Here is a 27298-nt window from a genome sequence, read left to right as displayed (position 1 = left end):
CCGCACAAGTGGAAATGGGCCTTTACAGTACTGTACGCAAAAGCAAGACTCCTAGCCAATGCCCCCCGCAGCTCACACATCTCCCCAGTACTACAAACTCTCCACTAGTTGCCAGTAAAATGGAGAATACATTTTTAGATCTACCTGCTGACATTCAAGGCTCTGAACCACATGAGACCCAAGTACATACTATTGGAACTATACACCCCTTCATGCACCCTCTGCTCTGCAAATAACACAAATGTGCTTGACAGGCCTTTTCCCTTGCAGCCCCTACTCTATGGAAGTCACTTCTACAATCCGTGGGAGAGGCCCAATCTCCAGACAACTTTAAAAAGAAGGCTAAAAACCTACCTCTTTTCCTGAGTCTTTGAGACTGCAGAATGCAGGGTCACAGCGCATTGAGTCCCAATGGAGACAAGCACTATAAAATTATTATTAAAGAGACTCTGTAACAACAAAAACCTCCCCTGGGGGGTACTCACCTCGGGTGGGGGAAGCCTCCGGATCCTAATGAGGCTTCCCACGCCGTCCTCTGTCCCACGGGGGTCTCGCCGCAGCCCTCCGAACAGCCGGCGACTGTGCCGACTGTCAGTTCAATATTTACCTTTGCTGGCTCCAGCGGGGGCGCTGTGGCGACTTTCGGCACGGAAATAGACGGAAATACCCGATCTCCGTCGGGTCCGCTCTACTGCGCAGGCGCCGGAAACTTGCGCCTGCGCAGTAGAGCAGACCCGACGGCGATCGGGTATTTCCGCCTACTTCGGCGCCGAGAGGCATCAGAGCGCCTGCGCAGGAGCCAGGAAGGTAAATATTGCGTCACGGCTGTACGGAGGGCTACAGCGAGACCCCCGAGGGACGCAGGACGGCGTGGGAAGCCTCATTAGGATCCTGAGGCTTCCCCCACCCGAGGTGAGTACCCCCCAGGGGCCGTTTTGTCGTTACAGTTCCTCTTTAAACAAGCTGACTGGCACAGCAGCTGGGGAAGTGAAATATCAGAAATATGAAAAACGGAAAAGGTCTTTCCAGTAGACACACCCTGGGGGATTTTGAAAATCTCACCTAAGGTCACATGACATACTTACAGGTAAAAAAAAAAAGGTGTTTTTGTTTTTCTTATGCTGGGGATACACGGTACGTTTCTGTACCGTGTATCGACCAGCTGATAATATTCAGCTGGCCCGATCAAGCCGCTCGCCCCTCGCCCGCTCGATACCGGGGACGAGTGGTAATCGATCTGAGCGCACGAGCAGGGGACGCGGCTGGGGTCGATCCGGCGGCTAATCGGCCGTCGGATCGACCAGTGTATTCCCAGCATTAGGTTGGCAAGAGTGCCTTGTTTACTTTGTGGAGCCCAGCATGATTTTGAACAATAGTTTCAGGCAACCTAATTTTAAAAGGCCGTTGACGGCGGAAGGCCAAAACTAGTCGGGACGAGAGCGGGCAATGCCACATACCAGATCGCAAGTATTTTGCTGTAGTACCACACGGAGTTTGAAGCGATTATTACCAAGAGGGTCCCTACTTGAATAGGACCCTCTGAATGTGAGATTTATTTGCCAATTTTCTGGAGAATTGTTCACTTAAATTTTGTCTTCTGCAATTTCCACTGAAAGAATCCCTTATCTCCTTTTTCTGATGCACCGAGTGGCACTTTTAGGAGTTAAAGAGGCACATGCGGGATCTCTGGAAGTGGAACAATTGTATTCTGACGTTGATCACACAGCGCTACTGTTTTTGTCTGATATATACTGCATGTGGTGAAAAGGATACACCTCTACAGCGGCTGCAGTGTGAGAACTGAAGAACCAAAAAGTGTAACCATCTTGGGGCGCCTCTTGTATAACGACTTGCTATTTACTTCCACTGCCTTGTTTCCAGGACTAGTGCAGGCCTGATTCAATTATTTATCTGGTTCCCTGTAATGGAACATGAATCCAGAAATATACCTGTAATCATGCAAATAAGGGACTTAAAAAAAAAAGAAAGAAACCAGGCCATAAAATATGTTAAGCACTGGCTTTTCATGCAATATTCTTATTAGTTACAAAATAGTGAAGGTAAATTAACTGTCACCACCTTCTTCATTAAAGAACTACTGAGCCTGCGCAGTACAGCCCGGAGGACGTCCGATGACGTCAGCGCAGCGGCGTGACACGCATAATGGAGCGCAGAAGAAGCCCGACCTGGCCGCCGGGTCGGCCACCGGGAGCGGCGACGAGGGCACCTCCTGCCAGCTACGGGCTGGAGGAAGCACCAGGTAAGTGGATTTCTATTTTTTTTTTTTTGTGTCCCTGAACCTTCCCTTTAACCTGTCTCTGGAATGGTGGAAAAACTGCAACAAAACTAAAAATAGGTTTGATTAACTAAGGGCTTGTTCACAGTAAAGAGCGTTTTCGCTTTTTTTAAAAGCAATGACTATTTTAAAAATCGCCTTCAGGCTTTGTTCACATAAGTCGCCAGCACTATCACAAGCACTGAGCACTTTTGAAGGAACTTTCAGAGCGATTTGCGTTTAGAAAAGCACTTTTGTGTAGTAATGTTTTTTTTACTTCCTGATGTCAGTCAGGAAGTGAACTCTTTGGCCCAGAAATGAATACAACGGCCTCAATTCACTAAGCTTATCTCCTGTCTTTAATAACTCTTCTAGAGTTGTTACCATGGTGATAAGGCATGTAGTATTCAGGAAACATTTTACCTCAGGCAAACCTAAAGTTAATTCTTCTGTCTTTAAAGAGAACCCGAGGTGTGTTTAAAGAATGTTATCTGCATACAGAGGCTGGATCTGCCTATACAGCCCAGCCTCTGTTGCTATTCCAAACCCCACTAAGGTCCCCCTGCACTCTGCAATCCCTCATAAATCATAGCCGTGCTGTGAGGCTGTGTTTACATCTGTAGTGTCAGTCTCAGCTGCTCCCCCGCCTCCTGCATAGCTCCGGTCCCTGCCCCTGTCCCTTCCCTCCAATCAGCAGGGAGGGAAGGGATGCAGGCGGGGACTGGAGTTCTGCAGGAGGCGGGGAGAGCAGCAGACTGACACTATAAAGATAAACACAGCCAGCTCTGACAAGCTGTTTGTCAGCAGCGTGGCTGTGATTTATGAGGGATTGCAGAGTGCAGGGGGACCTTAGGGGGGTTTGGGATAGCAACAGAGGCTGGGCTGTATAGGCAGATCCAGCCTCTGTATGCAGATAATATTCTTCAAACCCACCTCGGGTTCTCTTTAAGTTAACTCTTCAATCCTTAAAATAACTCCAGAGTTAAAGACAGGCTGTTCATTAACTGCGTGCGAAAATAACTACAGGAGGTAAATTAACTACAGAGGAGGTAACGTAAGGAATGAAGAGATAAGATAACTCTTACTGTGTGGAGGTAAGTTTTCTCTTGCCTTATTATCTCCAGCATGATCTTAGTGAATTGAGGTCATTGTATTTATTCATTAAAAGCACTCGGAACATCGTTTTTCAAAGTGCTTTTTCAAGCATTTAGCAATTTCCCTACACTTTCTATTGAATTGCAAACGCTCTGAAAATAGTGCAGGAGCCGCGTTTGCAAGTGGATAGAAAGCTCATCGCTTATGTGAGAACACTCACATAAGCTTACATTACACAAGCGCTTTTAACCACTTCTCAACTGAGGGGTTTTACCCCCTGACCACCAGAGCAATTTTCACCTTTCAGCGCTCCTTCCATTCATTCGTCTATAATTTTATCATTACTTATCGCAATGAAATGAACTATCTCTTGTTTTTTTCGCCACCAATTAGGCTTTCTTTAGGTGGGACATTATGCCAAGAATAATTTTATTCTAAATGTGTTTTAATGGGAAAATAGGAAAAAATGTGGGAACATTTTTTTTTATTATTTTTCAGTTTTTGGCCTTTATAGTTTTTAAATAATGCATGCTACTGTAATTAAAACCCATTAAATGTATATGCCTATTTATCCCGGTTATAAAACCATTTAAATTATTTCCCTATCACAATGTTTGCCGCCAATATTTTAGTTGGAAATAAAGGTGCATTTTTTTCAGTTTTGCGTCCATCCCTAATTACAAGCCCATAGTTTATAAAGTAACAGTGTTATACCCTCTTGACATAAATATTTAAAAAGTTCAGTCCCTAAGGTAACTATTTATGTATTTTTTTTAAATTGTAAATTTATTTATTTTTTAATTACAAAAAAAAAAAAATTGGGGAGTGTGGGAGGTAAGGAGTTAATTTTTTGTGTAAAACAAGTTTATTTGTGTGTAAAAAATGGTTAGGGTGTAGTTTTACTATTTGGCCACAAGATGGCAACATTACAAATTTGTTTCATGCGACCTGCAAGCGTCCTTCCGGACGCTTGCAGGAAGTAGAAAGAGGCTGGGACTTTGTTATTTTTTCACAATGATCGCGCTGCTCAGCCGAGCGGCAGCAGATCATTGCGGGGCTGAGATCAACGAACGGGAATGGATTTTCCCGTTCGTTGATCTCTGGGCGAGCGGGCGACGGCGGCGTGTTTACGAGCGGGAGCGCGGACAGCGGCGGGAGTGCGCAGAGTACGGATTTCTCCGTCCCTGGGGGTGAAAGGATGGAAAAAGGGGCGGAGAAATCCGTACGCGCGGGGGTAAAGTGGATAAGGTGATTTTTAAAAATCGCCAGCACTTTAAAAAAAAGCGAAACCGCTCCTAGTGTGAACAAGCCCTAAAAGCGCTTCTACAATGTTCCTCTATGTGAGTGTTCTCACATGAGCGATGATATTTCTATCCAATCACAAACTCTGCTCCTGCACCATTTTCAGAGCAGGAGTGAGGATAGGAAAAACGTTAAACGCTTGAAAAATCACTTTGAAAAAATCTATTTTACCGAGCGCTTTTAATGAATAAATACATTGTATTAAATTCATTTCCGAGGCAAAGAGTTCACTTCCTCACAGACGTCAGGAAGTGAAAAAAACATTGCTACACAAAAGCACTTAGAAAGGCGCTTTTCTAAGCGCAAATCACTCTAAAAGCGCTTAGTAAAGTGATTTCAAAAACTCTCAATCGCTCATCACTTGCGATAGCGCTGGCAATTTATAATGTGAAAAAGGCCTAAACCTGCTCTTAATTTCTGACAAGCCAAGTGATGAACAAAAACAGCAATACTGTTTATACTCTCATACAAGCCGAATGTCTGACCCCCAAAAAGGGTATCAAAAGTTGGGGGGGGGGGTCGGCTTGTATGCGAGTATTTCCTGGGGGTCCGTCCCCCCCCCCCCCCCCCTTCCCCACGGCTGCTATTACCTGCTTAGGCAGCCGCTTCCTAATCCGTGGTTTCCCTCATGCTGTGTATAAGTGATCACACAGCAGTGCGCCCGGCACTGCTACTGTGAGGATGCAGGGGGCAGGAAAGAGCGCGGCTCCCTGTAGCGGCGATGTGTATCGCCGTTACCAGGGGAACCGCTCTTTCCTGCCCCCTGCATCGTCACAGCAGCAGCGCCGGGCGCACTGCTGTGTGATCACTTATACACAGCATGAGGGAAACCACGGATTAGGAAGCGGCTGCCTAAGCAGGTAATAGCAGCAGGGCCGCGGCGGGAGCGAGCGTTATACTGGCCACTACCTACCTATACTGGGCACTATACTAGCTATACTGGGAATCTACCTACCAATACTGGGCACTATACTAGCTATACTGGGAATCTACCTACCAATACTGGGCACTATACTAGCTATACTGGGACATACTGGGGGACCCCCGGATTATATGGGGGTCAATACTTTTTCCCTGGTTTTTCAGGTAAAAGTTGGTCGGCTTATATGCGGGTCGGCTTATATATGAGTATATACGGGTAATTTTGCTATAGGATGATTCTCCATCAGTTTTTGACAATTCAGACAAGCAGTGTTCTCCCCAGGCTCTTTTAGCCGGGTGCTCCACCCAGCTAGATTTAGTGACCACCCGGCTGTCATCGGCTCACCTTCTCACCTCCTCCTATGCTGTAAGCAGAGTTGCCCTGCATTTTCAACTTGCCCCACCCGGCTACTTTTTCATGCCACCCGGCTACTATTTCATGCCACCCGGCTACTATTTCATACCACCCGGCTGGAAAAAAATTCTGGGGAGAACACTGGACAAGTATCTATGTATAAAATCAGACGTGCATGTGTGCGCGCGCATATGTATCACTCGAAAACGCCTTGACCGGTTTAAAAAAAAATAAAAAAAAAAAATTGGTATACAGATACCCAACTACCTGGGAAGAGATGTTCTGGGGGTCTCGTGTCTCCCCCTGCACACCTGAACCACAAAAGTTGAAACCGCATGCGTTTTTTCTTGCGTTAAAATGCGGTTTCTATTGCGTTTTGCACACACATCACACGAAACAAAAGAATTATGGGAAACGCAGAGGGAAACATACGCTAAAAATGCAATAGTACGCGGTTTTGATACGCATCTATAGACTTTCATTGCGTCCGTTTCTGTGCGTGACGCACAGAACTGCGTGCAGCAATGCGGATGAGAAACGTATGCGTCTGATACGCATACATGTGAACGAGGCTATTAGAAAACATTAGTAGCCGTTTCTATGCGCAAAGTCTGCCCGTATGCGTTCTGTAAAAACCGCTAGGAACGCAGAGCCTGAACGGCACCTTACTCTAACTACCTTGCAACCGCCTCACGCCAATGGGCGTGGCAGCCTCAGGACCGCCTAATGGCAATTGGCCTCAAGTCCTGGGGCTGCAGTCTCCCAGGGAACGGCCGCGCGCATTCGCAATCATTCCCTGCCACTTCACGGAACGGCGAAGAGCAGGACGGATCGCCGTCCTGCTCAATTCTTTAGGCAGAGGGGAGGAGGGAAGGAGAGGGACAGCGGCAATGAGAGCCTCTAAGAGGCTGAAGAAAAAAAAAATAAAAGTGACCTCGGCGACCGGACCCCTCCGGCAGCATGTCCCCTTAGGGCAGGGGGTCTCAAACTCGCGGTCCGCGTGCCATTTGCGGCCCTCGATACAATATTTTGTGGCCCCCACTGGCGAAAGCAAAAGAGACACGGAAGCGAACTATTTTTGCCTATTTTACCTTCTAGTTCGCTTCAGTGCTCCCAAGTAATCCTCCGCATCCCCGCCACTAAACGAGGGCTGCAGAGCCCCCAAATCCCCTGAGCAAACATCCACGACTGCGCTGAGTGGCAGAGCTTAGTTCCAGATGTAGTGTCAATAAAGTGTCAGAAACACCTGATCTGCTGCATGCTTGTTCAGGGTCTTTGGTTAAAAGTATTAGAGGCAGGAGGATAAGCAGGACAGCCAGGCAACTGCCATTGCTTAAAAGGAAATATAGAAGCCTCCATATCACGCTCACCTTGGGTTCACTTTAAACTTCATTTCTTGAAAACCTTGGGAGCAAAACTTTCATGTACAGATAAACCTCACGTTCCAATCCCTCTGCGCATAAAGGGATCCCCTGAAGTATTGGGGCCTATTAATCAAAAGCAGTGCACGACTGAACCAGTTGCTCAGATAATGGCTAATGGTTGGTTGCTGTGAAGACATGCTCTACTTTTGCACATATTTTTCCTCAGTTTTCATTGCATTAAATTTTGATAATATTACCCCACCTGTCTGTTACAGTTCTTGTAATGTATAGTACTAGCCTGGGGAGGACTTTTTTCTCGTTAAAATAAAAAAAGTTTCACTTTAAACAGAAATTTCAATTTTAACCTATTTTAGTTCCTGGACGTAGAAACTACGTCCAGGAACCATGTGCGCTACCGTGCGTACACGCGCGCTACAGGTCCGTGGTTCGTTAGCCAGGCAATCAGTGAATCGGGCTATGGTGCACGATCACTGATTCCTCGCCCCCGCTGAAAAAGCGACAGCTTCTCTCGGAAGCTGCGCTTTTTCTGGCTGTTGCCTCCCCCATGCGTCTCTCTAAGCGTATGTTACGCTTAGAGTGACGTCATGTAAACAAACTCATGGCCGCCATCTTGTGGCCAAAAAGTAAAACTACAACTAAAAGTAAAAAAAATAAAACTCAAGACACATTTACATTATAAAACTATTGTTTACATCCCACCCTCCCAAAAATACCCAAATAAAATGTTTAATATAAAAAAAACACACACATTACAATAAAAAAAAAACAAAAAAAAACATGTAAATATTTACCTAAGGGTCTAAACTTTTTAAATATCAATGTAAAGATGAAATATTTCTATATATTTTTTATTTTAAACTTGTAAATAGTGATAGAAGCAAAACGGAAAAATGCACCTTTATTTCCAAATAAAATATTGTTGCTATACATTGTGATAGGGACATAATTTTAACAGTGGAATAACCGCGACATATGGGCAAATACAATACGTGAGTTTTAATTATGGAGGCATGTATTATTTTAAAACTATAATGGCTGAAAACTGAGAAATAATGATTTTTTTCCGTTTTTTTCTTATGCTTCCTGTTAAAATGCATTTACAGTAAAGTGGCTCTTAGCAAAATGTACCCCTCAAAGAAAGCCTAATTGGTGGCGGAAAAAACAAGATATAGATCAGTTCATTGTGATAAGTAGTGATAAAGTTATAGGCTAATCAATGGGAGATGAACATTGCTCAAGTGAAAACGACGGAACGCGAATGGGTTAAGGCCTCGTTTCCATCTATGCGCTTCTGTCCGCTTTTCAGCAATATGTATCAATCTGTAACATTGATGTGCTGATAAAAAGCGGATAGAAGCGGACAGATGGAAACAAGGCCTAAGAAGCACGCAGTGCTTTTATTTTAGCTCTATATATTGCAACAATTATGGCAAACATAATTTCAGCTTAAAGGGATACTGTAGGGGGGTCGGGGGAAAATGAGCTGAACTTACCCGGGGCTTCTAATGGTCCCCCGCAGACATCCTGTGTTGGCGCAGCCACTCACCGATGCTCCGGCCCCGCCTCCAGTTCACTTCTGGAATTTCTGACTTTAAAGACAGAAAACCACTGCGCCTGCACGCCCGTGTCCTCGCTCCCGCTGATGTCACCAGGAGTGTACTGCGCAGACACAGACCATACTGGGTCTGCGCTGTGCGCTCTTGGTGACATCAGCGGGATCGAGGACACGGCAATGCAGGCGCAGTGGTTTTCAGACTTTAAAGTCTGAAATTCCAGAAGTGAACCGGAGGCGGGGCTGGAGCATCGGTGAGTGGCTGCGCCAACACAGGATGTCTGCAGGGGACCGTTAGAAGCCCCGGGTAAGTTCAACTCATTTTCCCCCGACCCCCCCTACAGTATCCCTTTAAATCACAAACCTGAAACAAGCATGCAGCTAATCCAGCCCGACTTAAGTCAGAGCACCTGATCTGCATGCTTGTTGTGGGGCTGTGGCTAAAAGTATTAGAGACACAGGATTAGCAGGAGTCAGGCAACTGGTATTTTAAAAGGAAAAATCCATATCCTTCTCAGTTTAGGTTACCTTTAAATTATTTTTATGTGCATATAGAACAGTCATTCCACAGTGTGTCTAACAATCTGGAAGATAGCAATGTCAATGTTTAAAGCGCACCCGATCTCAGAACTTCCTCTCTGCCTCAAAGATAAGCAACAGCATAATAACCTTTAACTACTTCAAGACCACCCCAAGCAAATGGGCGTGGCCATGGCAGCAGCCCCAGGACCGCCGAATGCCAATTGGCGTCAAGTCCTGGGGCTGCAGTTTGCAGGAGATCATGCGCATCTCCTGTTCAGAAGGGCAGAGCTTCAATCTCGGAGTGGCGATCGCCGCTCGGGAGACTGTTAGACGGCAGTTTCGCCCTCTAATTACATTGTACAGCGCTGCGATCTGCAACAGCGCTGTACTGGGGACAACCGTGTGACCCTTAGGCATAAGTGAGCGATCGGCAGTGATAAGCTGAAGAATATACAGCCGATCACTGTGATAGGAATAAAAAAAAAAAAAAAAAAAAAAAAGACAATAAGCAGCCCAATAAGCGAGCAGACCCCACCAACTGAGAGCTCTGTTGGTGGGGAGAAAATCACTAACGTACTGTGTTCTGCAGCCCTGCAGCTTGGCCTTAAAGCTGCAGTGGCCAATTAAACATAAAACAGCCTGGTCTTTAGGGGGGGGTTAGCACTGTGGTCCTGAAGTGGTTAAAGGAAACCCAAGGTGAGAGGGATATGGAGGCTGACTTGTTTATTTATACAATTTTTTGGAAAGCGCTATAGTGGTATTGATGAATGCTACAAAAATAAAGAAATGATAAATCACACTAAAAGTTTTTAGTAAAAGCAAAATCCAGACAAGTTCTTAAGAGTCAATGCGACTCTCTCGGGCTTAGTCCAATTAAAATAACACATGACAGTGCTCTTCATTACAGGTGCGCTCCCATATCAGCCATGGCAGGCTGCTGCAGACTCTATAATTTATACAAGATAGCGCTCAGCTGTATTTTCAATCCACCACCAAGCACCCCGTGAGGGAGTAGACTCACCCAGCGAGTTTGACCACTGTCAGATTGGTCAACAAGTGCCCAGCAATGTGCGTTCCAGCACTTTAGGGTTGCCAACTCCTCTTAATGGATGCCGAGGTCCCAGGCTCTATGTCTTGGTAGATGTATACCTCATATAGAAAAAGATGCTTCCATAGCATAATTCAGTATTAAAAAGATAGGCTTTATTATAAAATTGCACTCACAGTTTGCTTGTAGGTTATTGGGCACAGAGTTTGAATTGGGCTCTCCCCCGTTGCCTCCCGGGAAGGCTGAAAGGTTCGCTCCCGCTCTCGCCGCTGCCTCCAACCCAGCGTGAGTGATTCTCTAGACGTCAGGCAAGATCCACCCTACGCATTTCGTCACTCCGAGTGACTCATCAGGGGCCTCTGATGAGCCACTCGGAGTGACGAAACGTGTACGGTGGAGCTTGCCTGACATCTAGGGAATGGGAGGCAACGGGGGAGGCCCGATTCAAACTCTGTGCCCAATAACCTACAAGCAAACTGTGTGCAATTTTATAATAAAGCCTATCTTTTTAATACTGAATTACGCTATGGAAGCATCTTTTCCTATATGAGGTATACATCTACCAAGACAAGAAGCCTGGGACCTCGGCATCCATTAAGAGGAGTTGGCAACCCTAAAGTGCTGGAACGCACATTGCTGGGCGCTTGTTGACCAATTTGACAGTGGTCAAACTCACTGGGTGAGTCTACTCCCTCACAGGGTGCTTGGTGGTGGATTGAAAATACAGCTGAGCGCTATCTTGTATAAATTAGTGACATGTTTATTTCCTTTTAATTAACGCACATTGTCTGACTGTCCTAATGATCTTCTGCCTCTATTATTTTAAGCCATAGACCCTGAACAAGTATGCAGACTAGATGTCTATGACAAATCCAAAAAAGATTAGCTGCATGCTTGTTTGAGGTGTGGGATTTAGACCCTGGTGACTAGAAAGATCAACAGGACTGCCAGGCAACTTGTATTGTTTAAAATAGGAAATAAATATGGCAACTTCCATAGGACTCAACTCGGGTTCCTTTTAAAAAAACATTTCCTAGTTACAGCCTACAGAACTCCTGCAATAAATCAGCCGTGTCTACATCCTGCTTTCACGGAAGCAGACAAAGGGGTAACAACCTGTGTTTACATATTATTATTGATTTATAAAGCGCCAACATATTCGTGGCGCTGTACAAAGTTTTAGCTGTCTGCCCAGGACTGCCAAATTTCTGAGCTGACAGCTGAAAGATCAAATTACACTTGTGATTACTTGAAGACGAGGGGGAATTAGACAGGCTTGTCTATCTAAAAACACACAGGATGCATTTCTCTTGATTTTCTATTTAACTTCTCACTTTGCTATGTATTTTTTCCCTACTACTATCTTTCGGTAGAGTTCCTCTTTAGGATCCCTAAAAAAGGTGAAATCCAACTAGTGTAACGCCAATCCCCACAAACATGCAAAATGTTCAGCCACCACACCAATCGTCTCTGTATAATGCAGCCAAAGGGGTGTGCCTAGACATTCCTGCATGGTATTTCCAACCGAAAAAGGCTACCCCATGATACAGTAGAGGCCCTCTTTACATTCTGCCAAATATGCAGACTTGGCACCATTATTTATATAAATGTCACAAATCGCTTCCACGCATGCAGAGAAAAATATTGCAAAACTAATTCAATATCTGAGCAACCTAAGGAAGAAATTTAAAATGTGTACTTCTTAAAAAGTTATGTAATCTTGAAGAGGTTACTGGTATTATGCCTACTCGCAGGATATTACAATAATAAAGGTTATTCTATCACTGCTAAGCAACAGTGTACTGTACAGGATGTGGAGGCAGACTACATTTTTGCAATATAACATGAAGGCGTCTGATCAAATACAGTTAGTAATGTTCTGTCGCCTTTTTTAGCCCTTGCATTAAAAAAAAGTCAATAGGAGAATTATTTACATTAACCAGGCAAACTAGTACGCGGCTGTAATAAGGAAATATCAAGTTGACAATGAAATAGCCACGAGGTAAATTTTCAAAGACTGAGTTGAAAATGAAAAAAAATATGCATCTGTGAGAGCATAATGATGAATGGCGATATACCAAGAAAGGTGGGGCGTTGGGAATATAAAAACGGTCCATTATTTAAAGCAATGTAGCCAATAGTGGAATATAAGCACAGCACAGACATGAGAAGGCAGCAGGCACACAAAGAGTAGGGGAGGAGGGGGAGGGAAGGGCAAGCAGAGAACAGACGTCCGTCCACAATGCTGCTAGCACCGATCCCCATGCTAATGCCAGGCCACTGCCATACTCCGTGCCTGGTCACCGCCACACAATGGGGCACGACGAGAGGTAAGGAGGCCACTGCAGCCACCACCAGAGGGGGAAACATCGACAGCGCCACACATTCAACATGGAGAGCGAGCAAGGAGGCGGATGACGAGAGGACAACATGGCGATGGTCTCCTCCTCTGACATTGCCAGGCGGAGGGACACGGCTGGATTGCACGGCATTCTACACGCCACACCGACTAACGCTGCGTGTGTGTGGGCGGGGAGACGTTAGCCACATAAATACGGTTGATATACAGTATTTCTATATTGTATAGGTGTGAGATTACAGCGCTCGCCATTCCCCTCCCCTGCTTTTAGCGCTTTTTCCCGCCCGACAAGCCCAGCCACCACCAGGAGGAAGAAGGGGGAGGAGGCGGAGGGAACATGTCGCCCGGACGCCTACATTACTGCTCATTACATGCGTACTGTACATATACATTATAGCACTCCTACGGCTTTGCTTGCCTTGTTACCTCATACATTAGATACACTGTACAGCGTGACGCATTACCCGCACATAAAGTCAGCATGCTGCATACAGCCAGGCGCTGGACGTGTGCTGCCGCCCTGTATATACATATTTGGAGACAGTTGGAAGGTAACGTAAGGGCAGGGGAGCAGCGTGTGTGGACGGCTCTATAGTGTCTCCTTACACGTAAACAGGGCCATGATGCTTGTGCTCAATGTGCTGGTACACAATGGCAGCGCTCCTGAGGTGACACAGGACAGACGACGCCTCCATCACATCACTCTCCAGTAGGGGCCAGACTTCAGCTCTATAGACACCATTATGGGAGTAACTTATCGCTCATGTTAACACTTTGAAATGCCTTCTGCTTTAGCAAGTTAACACTTTATTCGGCATATATTTTATTTCAGGAGGGCTTTTGGTTACTATTAACCCTAGACATTAGTTCATAAAGGCATATACATATTCGGTCTGAGATTCCCACACAGCACTACAGAGAGTGGTTACTTTTGCTATAGGGCACCAGCATGTAGTAGGGCTTAGCTGGTTACATTTGAATTTCTATGGGGAAACAAGTAATACATAATCAGGAAGGCTCTATATACAACCATGGGGGAGATATGCCAGCTGATAGCTGACTTTATACCACACAAGTGCTTTACTGGAGCTCTGCCATTTTAGCAAGTGTAAATAGCACTAAAATCCCATGCACATTGAAAACACTGAGCTGTTCACACAGATAGAGCGTGCCCTAACGAAACCAGCCAACTAGGACTTGTCCTGCACACAGCATTCCCCTTGCTAAAAACATCAGTCGACTTTCATCCTAGGGGGAAAAAAAATTCTAGTGTATTCAGGTTACTGTGGACGCATGGTTTCATCTCAGACGGATTAAAAAGTGGAGCAGTTGCAGATCTTTGATTCACTGGTTGCTCTGAACAAGTGTCTCAGTTTCCTTCAGCCTGGCTTAGATCTGCCAGAGTTGGGGAAACAGGAGAATGTTGGCAATAATGGAGAGCTCACTCCTCTCATTGAAAAAACTACATGCCAGAAGACAGGGATTTGCCCAAGCTCCTCCAGCAGAAGCATACGGGCAAAGTGCTGTAAAGCACAGACACATGTGCGCCCTTTAGAGCCTAAAATATCAGCAAGCAAGTCATCAAACAGGCAGCTTTGCTTTGAATACATGCTGACTTGAAAGGGCGTTCTAGCAAAGACGTACATGCAAAACATGGCTACCAAGAGGGTAACTGAGCGAGTGTGAAGCCTTAGGAAAGATAGAGAGGAACTTAGAACTCCGACACCCAATGAAAGCATCCATCTAAATCTAATTTTCCACAACGCCATCCCCGCCTCCTCATCCTTTCCTACAGACGAACTCCCTGAATGATCACCTTCCCAGGGAAAAAAAATCTGATAAATAAAAACATGCTCAGGAGTCAAAGTTTAGTTCTATCTACGCCCACCGAATAGCTGCTGGACAAATAATAGGTGTAGCTATCCCAGCACTGCATGCTTCAATGTCGTTGCTATGGATAAAATACAATGTGGGGTTTTATATTATTATTGGCTATCTCAGCAATCGCATTTGCAACTGTTTAGATTTGACCGATAAAGAAAAGCCAATGCATGAAACAACTCAAGGAGGCAATATGAGAAAAAATAAAAATAAATCCAACCATATAAATAAATATGAGGAGCCCATGTGGTCACCACGCCGAGCAAATCACTGAGAAAAAAGTGAAGTAAGCCCATGATCGGAGCTCCCTCACTATCTGTAGTTTGCTGAAGGCAGTAATAGCGTGGCCATCACAAGCATGCACTTCCACAGGGATGTGTGATCAGCAGCCAGGAGTAACATGAAAGAAACATGAATGTAATCTTACATCAGACGGCGTCCTGTTCCTCAGCTCCAGGTGAATTCTCTTTTTCATGTCCATCTTGTTTCTTAGCCCGATCTCTCTCCGTCTATCTATGTGTGATAGATGTGTCTCCCCCCGTCCTGGCTCTGCTTTCTAGGTGATCTAGCCGAGAAATAAGTTTGGCAAGGAGGGGGTGGGAGGATGCACAGCACTCCGCTTGCAAAAGAGCAGCTCGAGGTGTCCTTAATGGAGAGGGAGACAATCTGAGCGCTCTCTGTATAGGAAACGTGTGGAGGCTGCCGAGACCAAACGCCAAGTTACTCACAAGAGCGAGGAGGAGAAACCATGGAGGGAAAAAAAAAAAACAGAGAAAAAACATCGACACTGCCCCTGCTGGTCATAGGACGTTACTACAGCTTAAAGGATGTGCTGCAGCAAAAAGCAGAAAGCAAACCACCGAGTTAAAAAAAAAAAAAAAAAAAAAAGCTTGCATAAGAAAGCGAGAGACACGGCTTGGTTTACATAGTGGTTATGTGACACTTTTGAGCCCAGCGTTAGTATCATTTTTAGGCACAATACTTTTTGCTAATTTAAAGTAGTTCAGGGTTTTGGCTACATACATGCTGAAAACAGCAAAGCACATAGAAGCAGAAAGGAGTGGCCCAGGAGCTTAGCTGCTTATTTTTGAACTCAAGTTTCTTTGCTAATGTGACATAAAATCAACCTGCACAGAGATGCTGCATGTTTTATTAATAATAAAAAATGATTTTCTTTTTTTTTGGGGGGGGGGGGGGGTAGTTTTCTAAAGGCTTTTTTTATTTACATTTTCTTTATTTACAGATTAATATTGTAAATTATTCTAACAGATTTTATATTTTCATACAGAAAGACGCATTGATTGATGATTGTTGTAGCTGACGCAATTTCTTCTTCCTGAGCAAATGCTTCACATTTTTTTCAGTAAGCTTTTAGATGTCAAGTTTTTCAGCTGCAGAGGGCCTCAGCACTGAAAGGATATTTTCTGTCTCCCCCCACTCAATTGCTACTTCAGGGAGATTATCTGAGCATGCTTATATTCTCCAAGTCAAGTTATACATTATTATTGCTTATTAACACCAAAAAAGTTCAAATACTATGCAAAAATCTGGTTCAGCTGGAATCAGGATTTGCATTTGTAAAAACTGTACTTTGGAGTGGGCTAAAAACTGATCAACTGTTCCCAAATTTTATTAGCCCCATGCAAAGTTCAATTTGTGCTGTTGCCAAAGCTAATTTCAGTTGAAGGGAATTTTGCATATTATTATATTATTTTAGCTCAACACTACTGATCAAGAATTTGCAACCCGTAGAGACAAATTTACTTAGCAATTTGCAGAGATATGAAATTGTCTTGAATTTTTTATTTTTTTTACTCTCCGCCTTCTAAGCATAAAGCATGGGACCCACTAGCAGCCTTTTCTACGCACTTGTGATTTGAAAAGCTCATGCTAATGTAATGCCATGGTGGATTTTTAACAAATCACATCCTTCAAGTGGCATCACAAGTTCTTACAAAAGGCTTAGAAAAGGGCTGCTAGTGGGTTCCAGGCCTAGGCACAGTTCACACTTGCTGTAGTGGCAGCATATTTGTATAGTACAGCTACACTAAAAAGCCTTGCACATACGTATTCGACTTGTTGCCCAGTGGAATCATCACACAATCCCTCAGGCAACATTGCAGCGGAGCAGTGCTTTTCAGCTCTGCTAGATTTGGGCGCAGCCGGCGCCTCCATAGACTTCAATAGGAATCATTCCTATTGAAGCGCTCAGTGAGTAACGTCGGCTCCGTCAGAAGACAGAGCCGAAGTTGCTTAAAAACATAATAATTCGGCCTCCAGCAATCGCTGGAAGCCAAATTATTTCATTCCCCCACTATCCATGTCGGCCTGGAGGGGGAATAGTAATTAAATCGGCCCGGACTTGTGCAGAAGCTGGATCAGCTATATACCGCTGTATCCTGCGCCCAAGTCTACCGGTGCCGATTTCAAATGTACGCCATTGCAGGGCAGATGCAACTTGGCTTTTGCTCAGCCGAGGTTATCTGCGAGGACAAGAGGGGTTGAGGGCTGCTGTACACATGCTGGATTCTTGGCAAAAGCGGTTATTATCAGTAACCTCGGCAGTTTCATCTAGTGTGTGTACGGTGTTTAAATCTCTGAAGGTTCAGTGCAGTGTTCGTTGCACTCATGATGCCATTGTATCAGATGAATGGCAATGATGAAGATAGATGTGTGGGCAGGCTTATAGGAAAGCATGAGTTTCTCCTGCAGGTTTCTCAGTCCACTGCTGTGCATTATGGGAGATGGTCCAGCAGTGGACTAAAGGTCCATACATACACTAAACACAAGACTAAACAATGCCAAGAATCCATTGTGTGTATGGCGGTCCCAACACTTCGGCGAGAGATCCATCTCGCCTGAACTCATCCTGACTGCCTTGTTTTCTCTTGCCTCCTCCGCCGTGTGCCGCTCATCTTCCACCCACTATAGCTTTCAGGATAGCCATGTGTCTGTACAGCCTTATCCACAATATGTGACAAAAGGGATCGTGCTTCAATCCCTGCTGGGCAACATTAGCCTGAAGTGTGTAGAAGGCTTGAGTGCAAAGACAGCCTAAAAACATTGGTGGTTTGACAACTGGGAGAATAAAAGTACTTTAGGTTGGAGAAGGACTTAAACAGCAGACTTTTTATAATTAAACCAGTACAAGTATATAATTTTTAGCATATTTGTGTTTCAAATCCATGGAAATTGTGTTTCAAATCCATGGAAATACCTTAAAAGCAACCAAAGTTGTAAAATATAAGAAGACATTTCATGTAAGCCTCTGAAAGTTATCCAAAAATCAGCAGGGCCAGGGCTGTAAATCATGTGCCTGAAACTCCGCCCCTTCAGCAAAACCGACATGGTGGTTTTTGCTTGAAGTGTTTCCGAAGCTCTGGCCATCCCCCAACTTGGCAGCCACTTATTAGGACGCACCTTCCAAGCTGGGTGCAGGCTGCAGCAATGCTGGTGGAAGTGTCCACAGAGTTTCAGAAACATTTTAGTCAAAAACCACCACAGCGGATTTGCCAAGGTGGAGCCAAGTTTCAGGCAAATAATGATTTGCGAGCGAGTTACTAACCCTCATACCCGACGATTCTTGGATTACTTTCACAGAGGTTTGCATTAAATGTTGTGTATTTTACAACCTTAGTCCTCTTTAACGACTTGATGGCATGGGCTGAAGTGTATGTATGCGTGTACACATAGGTAGAATAGACATTTATATAAATGTTCTATTTGCACTAAAAGTGAACAAATAGAATGATAAGTCTTTTGCAGGATGTGGTTAAATATATACATAACTAATAAGATAAGATGTTACATGATGAGATAAGCATGGGTACATATAGTACTAGCCCTACTAAGAACTTGTCTGACGTCTCTTTTTTTAGGTAATAAACCAGCGCATCTATATATGCAAATGTGTCAGTTAAAAAGCAGCCCTTGCAGCCAAATCTCTTCGGAAAGATAAACAGACACCAAAACACTATTTGGCTATGGAGACCCTGCTGATACCAGGCTTGGGCTAAAAAGAAACTCCATAAAGCTGAAGCATTTCTGAGCCACCTTGGATCTCATCAGCATTGACCCGTCTACATCCCACAACCCACCCAAGCTACACCCCTAGGACCCCCTCCCCTGTGTTTTGAGTGCTGGGAGGGTGGTTGTAACAATGTGTTGCAGTGAGGCAAAGGGGTGGGGGCACAAAATGTGGAGGTAAAACATCATTTCAACCATGCCCCTTGGCACTTGGAGGAGGTTTGTTGTTATAACAGAATCATCTACTCTTCAGTAACTGGTGAAAGGCGCAAGTGCTACGTGAAAGGCCATTGCAGCGGCCTACCAGTACATTGACAACATGAAAATGAGCTCCAGCATTATATGAAGTATGTATACTTCTAATAAGCCATTTACTCTTATACAAAGGCACCAATTATTCAGTCAGTGATGCCTGGGTGGTATTGTAAGATGGTAAGGGTGGTTGTGCTGATTCATATTGCAATGGTCACATTAACCAACGTCACATTCTGAGTCTTTGGCTTAGTAAAATATAACAAGTGCGATCGCTGGGCAGGATGCAATCACATCCTACCTAGCCTGTGCTGCCACTCCAATGTGCAGAGAGCAATTAATAGGGAACAGTGCACGTTTATATATTCATGACATGGGATTACACAAATAAACGTATGAGTATTTTATAGAAGTAATTTCCCCAACAACCACTTTTACGGTACTCCTTCATCCCCAGACCTAACTCTAATTCACCTACTTAGCCAAACCCTAACCTTTGTTCTCTCTCATGCCAAACACTAACCTCAAACTCTTACTTGCTGCAACTCCCCAACAGCCCTAATTTTAACTTGGATCTTTACCTTAAATTATTCCGTCATTGGAAGCCAACACAAACCCTGACCATTTACCTCCACCACATCAGCCATCAGGGTTGTTGTCGCCTTATGGATGCAAGCAATTTTTACATTTCTGTGCTCCTCCCATTCATTCGCCAATAACTTTATCTCTACTCATTACAACAAAATGATCTAGTTTTCTCAATGCATTTTAGAGTGGTCTGAAACTCAGCATTGCTTCTTTGCTCTAAAAGATTCCTTACAGCTTTAAAGGGACACTTAAGTCAAACAAAAAAAATGAGTTTTACTCACCTGGGGCTTACAATAGCCCCCTGCAGCTGTCCGGTGCCCTCGCCGTCTCCCTCCGATCCTCCAGGCCCCGTCGGCAGCCACTTCCTGTTTCGGTGACAGGAGCTGACAGGCTGGGGACGCTAGTGATTATTCGCGTTCCTGGCCACAATAGCGCCATCTATGCTGCTATAGCATATATCATATACCATATAGCAGCATAGAGGGTGCTAATGTAAAACTCATTTTTTTGTTTGACTTAAGTGTCCCTTTAAAGCGGATTATAACCCAGCATTTCATCTTTGCTCTAAAACATTATTTACAGCATATTATATGCAACCAGCATTTTTTTTTACTAGACCAGCATTCAAAGGGTTACACAGCTTGAAAGTTCAGTGCAGTGAAATGTGGACGCATCTGAAGTTGTAGATTATGTTATCTTGTGTTTACTTAAATGTATCAAGTGAGGAATGTGTCACTCTGACTGGAGAAGCTCCTGGACACAGACAGAGAGTCAAAGCATGTCTGCCTTTAATACATAATGAATAAAAGCAGTTATTAATAAAATGCAAAGTCAGCTCACAAAGCAAAAAACTGTACTTTTGGGAACCTATAATTTCTAAATGAATAATACTTATGCACAAATGCAAATATGATAACCGCATGGCATATAAAAAGTAGTAAAACATGTTTTATTGAATATTATGTCAGGGTTTTAAACCGCTGTAAAGCTACTATCACAAAAAAAAATGTAGCAGAACAGCATTCAAACAAGTTAACACAGCACTTTCTCCTGCCATGGAAAGCCCTTTTAGCTTAGGATCCGATCCGAACTGGAGATAACAGTATCTTTTGTTTACATTCCTCAGTTGTTACATTGTGTGCTGCCACTTACTGTCCTCAGGAGCTTACAATGTAATCCCTGCCTGCTGCCACTTACTGTCCTCAAGAGCTTACAATCTCATCCTTGCTTCCAGTGGCGTATCTAGGCAAGACAGCGCCCATGGCAAATACTAAAATTCAGAATCAGAATTACAGAATCAGAATTTATTTATTTCGCCAAGTACAACGGTGGATTGTACCCGGAATTGGTTTTGGCGCATACAGGGTCGTTGGTGAAAAACAAGAAAATAGCACGGTTAAGCATGGTACATACGTAGACGTGGGACAAGCATACATAGGACATTTGTGCGTACATTTAGGCAGAGCGTCGTATACAATTAAGCATGGTACATACGTATAAACAAAAGCAAAAACAAAGCAAGAACAGAGCATTACAGCATACACATAGTTAACATAATACAAACAGAGCATTACAGCATACCTGTACAATTAACGTAATACACACATAGCATAGCAAGACATACACTGATAGCGGGAACAGAAAAGAGTGGGACTGGAGGAGCAGCCTGAGAGCTGATATGAGCGCTGCCATTTTCGGCACTGGACGCTACACAGCGACGCGCTCCCAACTAGACAGGTGCTACCTATTGTCCGCGAAAAGTAGAGAGGATGCTGGAGAGGATGCTGGGGGGGGATCATGATGGAGGCGGCTAGCATGGATACTGGGCAGCAGTGGTGGACGTGGGGCCACCCAGGCTGGGCAGCAGTGGTGGACATGAGGCCGGGGGGCACCCCGGCTGGGCCGCAGGTAAGGCCTCCTGCCGCAGGTTAGGCCTCCTGCACACATGGAGTGGCGGTGGGTGAGGGGGCTGGCTCAGGGCAGCAGCAGAAAAAGCCCAAACAGCTGATCAGCTGTCGGCCCTCAGGCGGTTTGTGCAGCCGGGCGCACCGCTGGAGGCCTGCATGGCGTTGTCCCCTGTGTGTGCGGAGGATGGTGGCCTCTCCCTAGGAGCCAAACCTGGTCGTCGGGCCTCAAATCAAATGCAGTGTGGGGTTGGTGGCTCGGCACGGATGGTGTCCCTGATGGTCCGGGGGCAGCGGCGGCAGATCAGCAGAAGTCCGTTTTTTATTAATTTTTCCCTTACCCAGGCAGTGGTGTTGAAATTACAGCAGTGCGGGGCAGGCAGTCTCCGGGTCCTCGGATAGCATCTGCAATCCCTCTGGTTGCCCCGGCAGCAGTGTTGTGGCTGCCCCACGTGGTGTCCAGCGGGACTCTGTACTGAGGCGATGTGCGGCCAGCAGGGGTAGAGATGTGCGGTGGCGGAGGGGCTGGTTCGAGAGTCGCACGGCGAGCAGCAAGAGTCAGGCAGCGAGCAATGAGAACGAATGCCCGCTGTCGGCCCGCTGCTAGCAGGCTCCCTGGGCTAGTGTGGTGGGCTGCATGGTGACATCCTCCGTGGCCGGGACCTATGAAGGACTGGAGCCTCTCCGTTGGGAGCCGTCCCGGTTCCCGAGCTGCGGTGCTGTGGTGGGACCAGCGTGGGTGGCAGCGCTGATGGTCTGGAGGCAGCGGCGGAGGATCGGCTGGTCCAGGTCCCCTCTCCATGCCTGCGCTCTGCACGTGGCCCCAAGCAGCTGATTCCATCGCCGACCCGCATACAGCGACGCGTGGCTGGAGCAGTGCCAGACCAGCGTGCCCATGTCCTCCGCATCCCTCCCCAGCGTGGAGAGAAGCTCAGAGGTGAGTGGAGGGAGAGATTACATCTAAAAAGTAAAAAAAGACCGGAGCCCTGTGGCCGAGGCGTCCGAGTCCGGCGCCATCTTAATTAATGAACCAGTGCGGTCTGAAAATTGCGCCCCCCCCCCCCCCACACACACACACACACACCTACAATCAACAGCATCCTGTCTAACCTTTTTGGACAGGGTAACCTCTTCATGCATTCAGAACACGCACGCACACACAGATACCAGAATGTAACGGTCACTATGAAATAAATTAGACTATACTTATGATCCTCTGCCTATAACACTTTAAATGGGAACTGAAGTAAGAGGTATACGGAGGCCGCCATATTTATTTCCTTTTAATCAATACCAGTTGCCTGGCAGCCCTGCTGGTCTATTTCTCTGCAGTGGTATCTGAATAACACCAGAAACAAGCATGCAGCTAGTCTTGTCAGATCTGACTTTAAAGTCTGAAACACCTGATCTGCTGCATGCTTGTTCAGGGGCTATGGCTAATAGTATTAGAGGAAGAGGATCAGCAGGGCTGCCAGGCAACTGGTATTGCTTAAAAGGAAATAAACATGGCAGCCTCCATATACCTTCTCTTCAGTTCCCCTTTAAGGCAGGGAACATACTTGACTGCTTTCATACGCATTTTCTGCATAGAAAAACTGAAAACTCATGTTAATCAAAGGGCTAGTTCACACTTAATGTGTTTTTCTTGCACAGAAAAAAACTGACATTCTGCATGATAATTCTGCACATTTTGCCAGTTTTCTGTATCAATTACATTAACTGCTGTGAAAAAACGCACATATTTTTCTGCATAGAAACACATTTGGTGTGCAGAAAATGTACGCAGAAAAAGCCAAGCTGAAAACTGAAAGACAAGTGTGATCCCTGCCTAAGGCCCCGTTCACACTTGCGTTTTGCCAAATAAACGGACCGGATCCTGATCGGATCCTGACCTGATCCTGATCAGAACCGTACGGTTCCGATCCGGATCCGGTCCGTTTGTATCAGGCATGCATCAGGCTGCCATCCGGATCCGTGGGCAAAAAATAGCGAAATTTAAAAAAAAAAAATGTTGGGGTCAGCAGAAGGTGCACCTGGTGCACGTGTAGAATCAGGTTCCTCCGCTGTAGGCCTCACCTCCACCTCCGACATTCTGCCAAACAGCTCCAACACGTCTGTCACTGCTGCTCCACTCCAGAGATGCTTGGCCCATGTGTCCCCATCCGAAATAGCCGCTTGCATACGCATAGGAAGTGGGGTAGAACGTCAGGTTTTTGTAGGCAGTGTGTTCTGTGCCTTCCGTTCCCAATTGGTTTCTGTGTTCCTGATGGTGCTGTCAGGCTCTGGTCCGGGTGCGTGGGCCGGAGATCCGGACCCAAAAAATAGCGCATGTTGGAAAAGAGTCCGGATCCGATCCGGCTCCGTACTGTACGGAACGGACACGTGTGAACGTCCGCATAGACTTTACATTGCTATGCGGAACGTACGTTCCGTTTGTACAGTATGCGGTCCGGATCAGATCCGGAAAATCCGGATAGCGAACGCTAATGTGAACCGGGCCTAAGCCATAGACCCTGAACAAGCGAGCAGATCAAATGTCTATGACACATCTGACAAGATTAGCTGCATGCATGTTTCAGGCGTGTGATGTAGACCCTACTGACCAGAAAGATCAGCAGGATTTCCATGCAACTGGTATTGTTTAAAAGGAAATACATTTGGCAGCCACCACTCTCATATGAATGAAAGCAATGACATATTTGCAGTGACGGTTATAACATAATAAAAGCCTGACAACCTATTTAATATCAGTACATAGGTACTGAGCTAGAAATATAATGCATTTTAACAACCGAGGTATACTGTACAACTTACAAGAGAGATGTTAAAACTGGCCACAGAGATGCCAGCAGGGTAACGGTTAAAGTGCAGAGAGTGTCATAAATAAAAGTAAGTAAACAGCACACTGAGATAAGGCTGAGGAATGTGTGAATGACAGATTATTATTATTATTATTTATTGGATTTATATAGCGCCAACAGAGAGCGGAATTGATGGGAGATCTTGTAACCTCAAGACCAAAAGCATCTGCCACTATCTCAGGAGACTGAGACATGATCTGTGTTAGGGAGAGTGGGAAAACTTCAGAGCTCACCTCTCAATAGCTTCTAATGTAGATATATGAAAGGCTGAGACGGTCAGGCTGCTGGATGATTGCTACTCCCTTAGACTCAGGAATGCTGTCCGCAGCACTGCGCCCCTCCCCCCTGTTGTTTGAAGAGGGAGGTCGCCTGGGGCACGTGCCATGCCTGCACCCCTCCAGATACACGTCTGCTTGCTTCATGTCACTAACTGTCTTCAGGAGCTTACTATTTAATCCCTGCCTCATGTCACTAACTGTCCTAAGGATCTTACACTCCTTGCCTCATGTCACTAACTGTCTTCTAGAGCTTACACCCTAACACCTGTCTCATGTCACACAGGATGATATAATGTGAGAATTATTTACAATAATTGCACTGGCCCTGGATTATAACAATTTGTCTGCAAACCTGAAATTGAAATAAAAAGTCTAAATAAACAACACATACACAAGTCATACTTACCTCCCACAGAGTCTACTCATCAATCTATTTCTCCAGTTCCACATTCTGTTTGTCTACTGTGATCAATGGAATTATCCATCCTCCATTTTAAAAATGGCAATGATCCTGTAACAGCTTCAGAGTCAGCACACTGTTAAGGTGTAATATCGCACACTTGAGCCGTAGGAAAACATGGATATTACCTTGCACATCAGTTCATTCAGCTATAGCTGACAGCAACTGATATATACAGTGGGTTGCAAAAGTATTCGGCCCCCTTGAAGTTTTCCACATTTTGTCACATTACTGCCGCAAACATGAATACATTTTATTGAAATTTCACATGAAAGACCGATACAAAGTAGTGTACATGTGAGAATTGGAACGAAAATCATACATGATTCCAAACATTTTTTACAAATAAATAACTGCAAAGTGGTGTGCATAATTATTCAGCCCCCTTTGATCTGAGTGCAGTCAGTTGCCTATAGACATTGCCTGATGAGTGCTAATGACTAAATAGAGTTCACCTGTGTGTAATCTAATGTCAGTACAAATACAGCTGCTCTGTGAGGGCCTCAGAGGTTGTCTAAGAGAATATTGGGAGCAACAACACCGTGAAGTCCAAAGAACACACAAGACAGGTCAGGGATCAAGTTATTGAGAAATTGAAAGCAGGCTTAGGCTACAAAAAGATTTCCAAAGCCTTGAACATCCCACGGAGCACTGTTCAAGCAATCATTCAGAAATGGAAGGAGTATGGCACAACTGTAAACCTACCAAGACAAGGCCATCCACCTAAACACAAAGGCCGAACAAGGAGAGCGCTGATCAGAAATGCAGTCAAGAGGCCCATGGTCACTCTGGACGAGCTGCAGAGATCTACAGTTCAGGTGGGAGACTGTCCATAGGACAACTATTAGTCATGCACTGCACAAAGTTTGCCTTTATGGAAGTGTGGCAAGAAGAAAGGCATTGTTAACAGAAAGCATAAGAAGTCCCGTTTGCAGTTTGCCACAAGCCATGTGGGGGACACAGCAAACATGTGGAAGAAGGTGCTCTGGTCAGATGAGACCAAAATGGAACTTTTTGGCCAAAATGCAAAACGCTATGTGTGGCGGAAAACTAACACTGCACATCACTCTGAACACACCATCCCCACTGTCAAATATGGTGGTGGCAGCATCATGCTCGGGGGGGTTGTGCATCTCTTCAGCAGGGACAGGGAAGCTGGTCAGAGTTGATGGGAAGATGGATGGAGCCAAATACAGGGCAAACTTGGAAGAAAACCTCTTGGAGACTGCAAAAGACTTGAGAATGGGGCGGAGGTTCACCTTCCAGCAGGACAATGGCCCTAAACATAAAGCCAGGGCAACAATGGAATGGTTTAAAGCAAAACATATCTATGTGTTAGAATGGCCCAGTCAAAGTCCAGATCTAAATCCAATCGAGAATCTGTGGCAAGATCTGAAAACTGCTGTTCACAAACGCTGTCCATCTAATCTGAGCTGGAGCTGTTTTGCAAAGAAGAATGGGCAAGGATTTCAGTCTCCAGATGTGCAAAGCTGGTAGAGACATACCCTAAAAGACTGGCAGCTGTAATTGCAGCAAAAGGTGGTTCTACAAAGTATTGACTCAGGGGGCCGAATAATTACGCACACCCCACTTTGCAGTTATTGATTTGTAAAAAATGTTTGGAATGATGTATGATTTTTGATCCACTTCTCACATGTACACTTTGTACTGGTCTTTCACGCGTAATTTCAATAAAATTGATGCATGTTTGTGGCAGTAATGTGACAAAATGTAATGTGACAAAATGTGGAAAACTTCAAGGGGGCCGAATACTTTTGCAACCCACTGTAACTGACAGCAACTGGTATATTTCTGACATGAAAAAACATGGTCAGAACTGGAAGAAAAGCGTTAGAAAAACATGGGGTGCGTCTGAGAGGAACTGATGGCGAGGTATGTATGTAATATTCAATTGCAGGTAAATCATGTGTTTATTATAAAGGGGCACTACAGTGAAAACCTGTAAGATTTAAAATATGTGCAAACATACAATTAAAGAGGAACTGTAACATCAAAATGTCCCCTGGGGGGTAATCACCTCGGGTGGGGGAAGCCTCAGGATCCTAATGAGGTTTCCCACGCCGTCCTCCGTCCCTCGGGGGTCTCGCTGCAGCCCTCCGTACAGCGGTGACGTAAATATTTACCTTCCCGGCTCCTGCGCAGGTGCTCTGGTGGCTGTCGGCTCAGAAGTAGAGTTGGGCCGAACGGTTCGCCTGAGAACGGTTCCATGCGAA

General features: G+C 45.2%; 1 protein-coding gene across 2 annotated transcripts in view; it reads right to left on the bottom strand.

Annotated features, from left to right (window-relative positions):
* The window catches only part of ANP32B (acidic nuclear phosphoprotein 32 family member B), a 65906-nt gene extending 50474 nt beyond the window's left edge, over positions 1-15432 (bottom strand). Inside the window, exon 1 of one of the 2 annotated variants that reach the window (XM_068234328.1) lies at positions 15123-15432. In XM_068234328.1, coding sequence (XP_068090429.1) covers positions 15123-15176 — 54 coding nt within the window. In that variant the 5' untranslated portion in view covers positions 15177-15432. Of the gene's footprint in view, positions 1-13240; positions 13328-15122 lie in introns of those variants that run through there. The other variant, XM_068234327.1, reaches the window with a different exon arrangement.
* Positions 15433-27298: the final 11866 nt, after the last annotated feature.

This window comes from Hyperolius riggenbachi, chromosome 1 (assembly GCF_040937935.1).
Source record: "Hyperolius riggenbachi isolate aHypRig1 chromosome 1, aHypRig1.pri, whole genome shotgun sequence".
Lineage (NCBI taxonomy): Eukaryota > Metazoa > Chordata > Amphibia > Anura > Hyperoliidae > Hyperolius > Hyperolius riggenbachi.
This window is presented reverse-complemented; position numbering and strand designations above follow the sequence as displayed.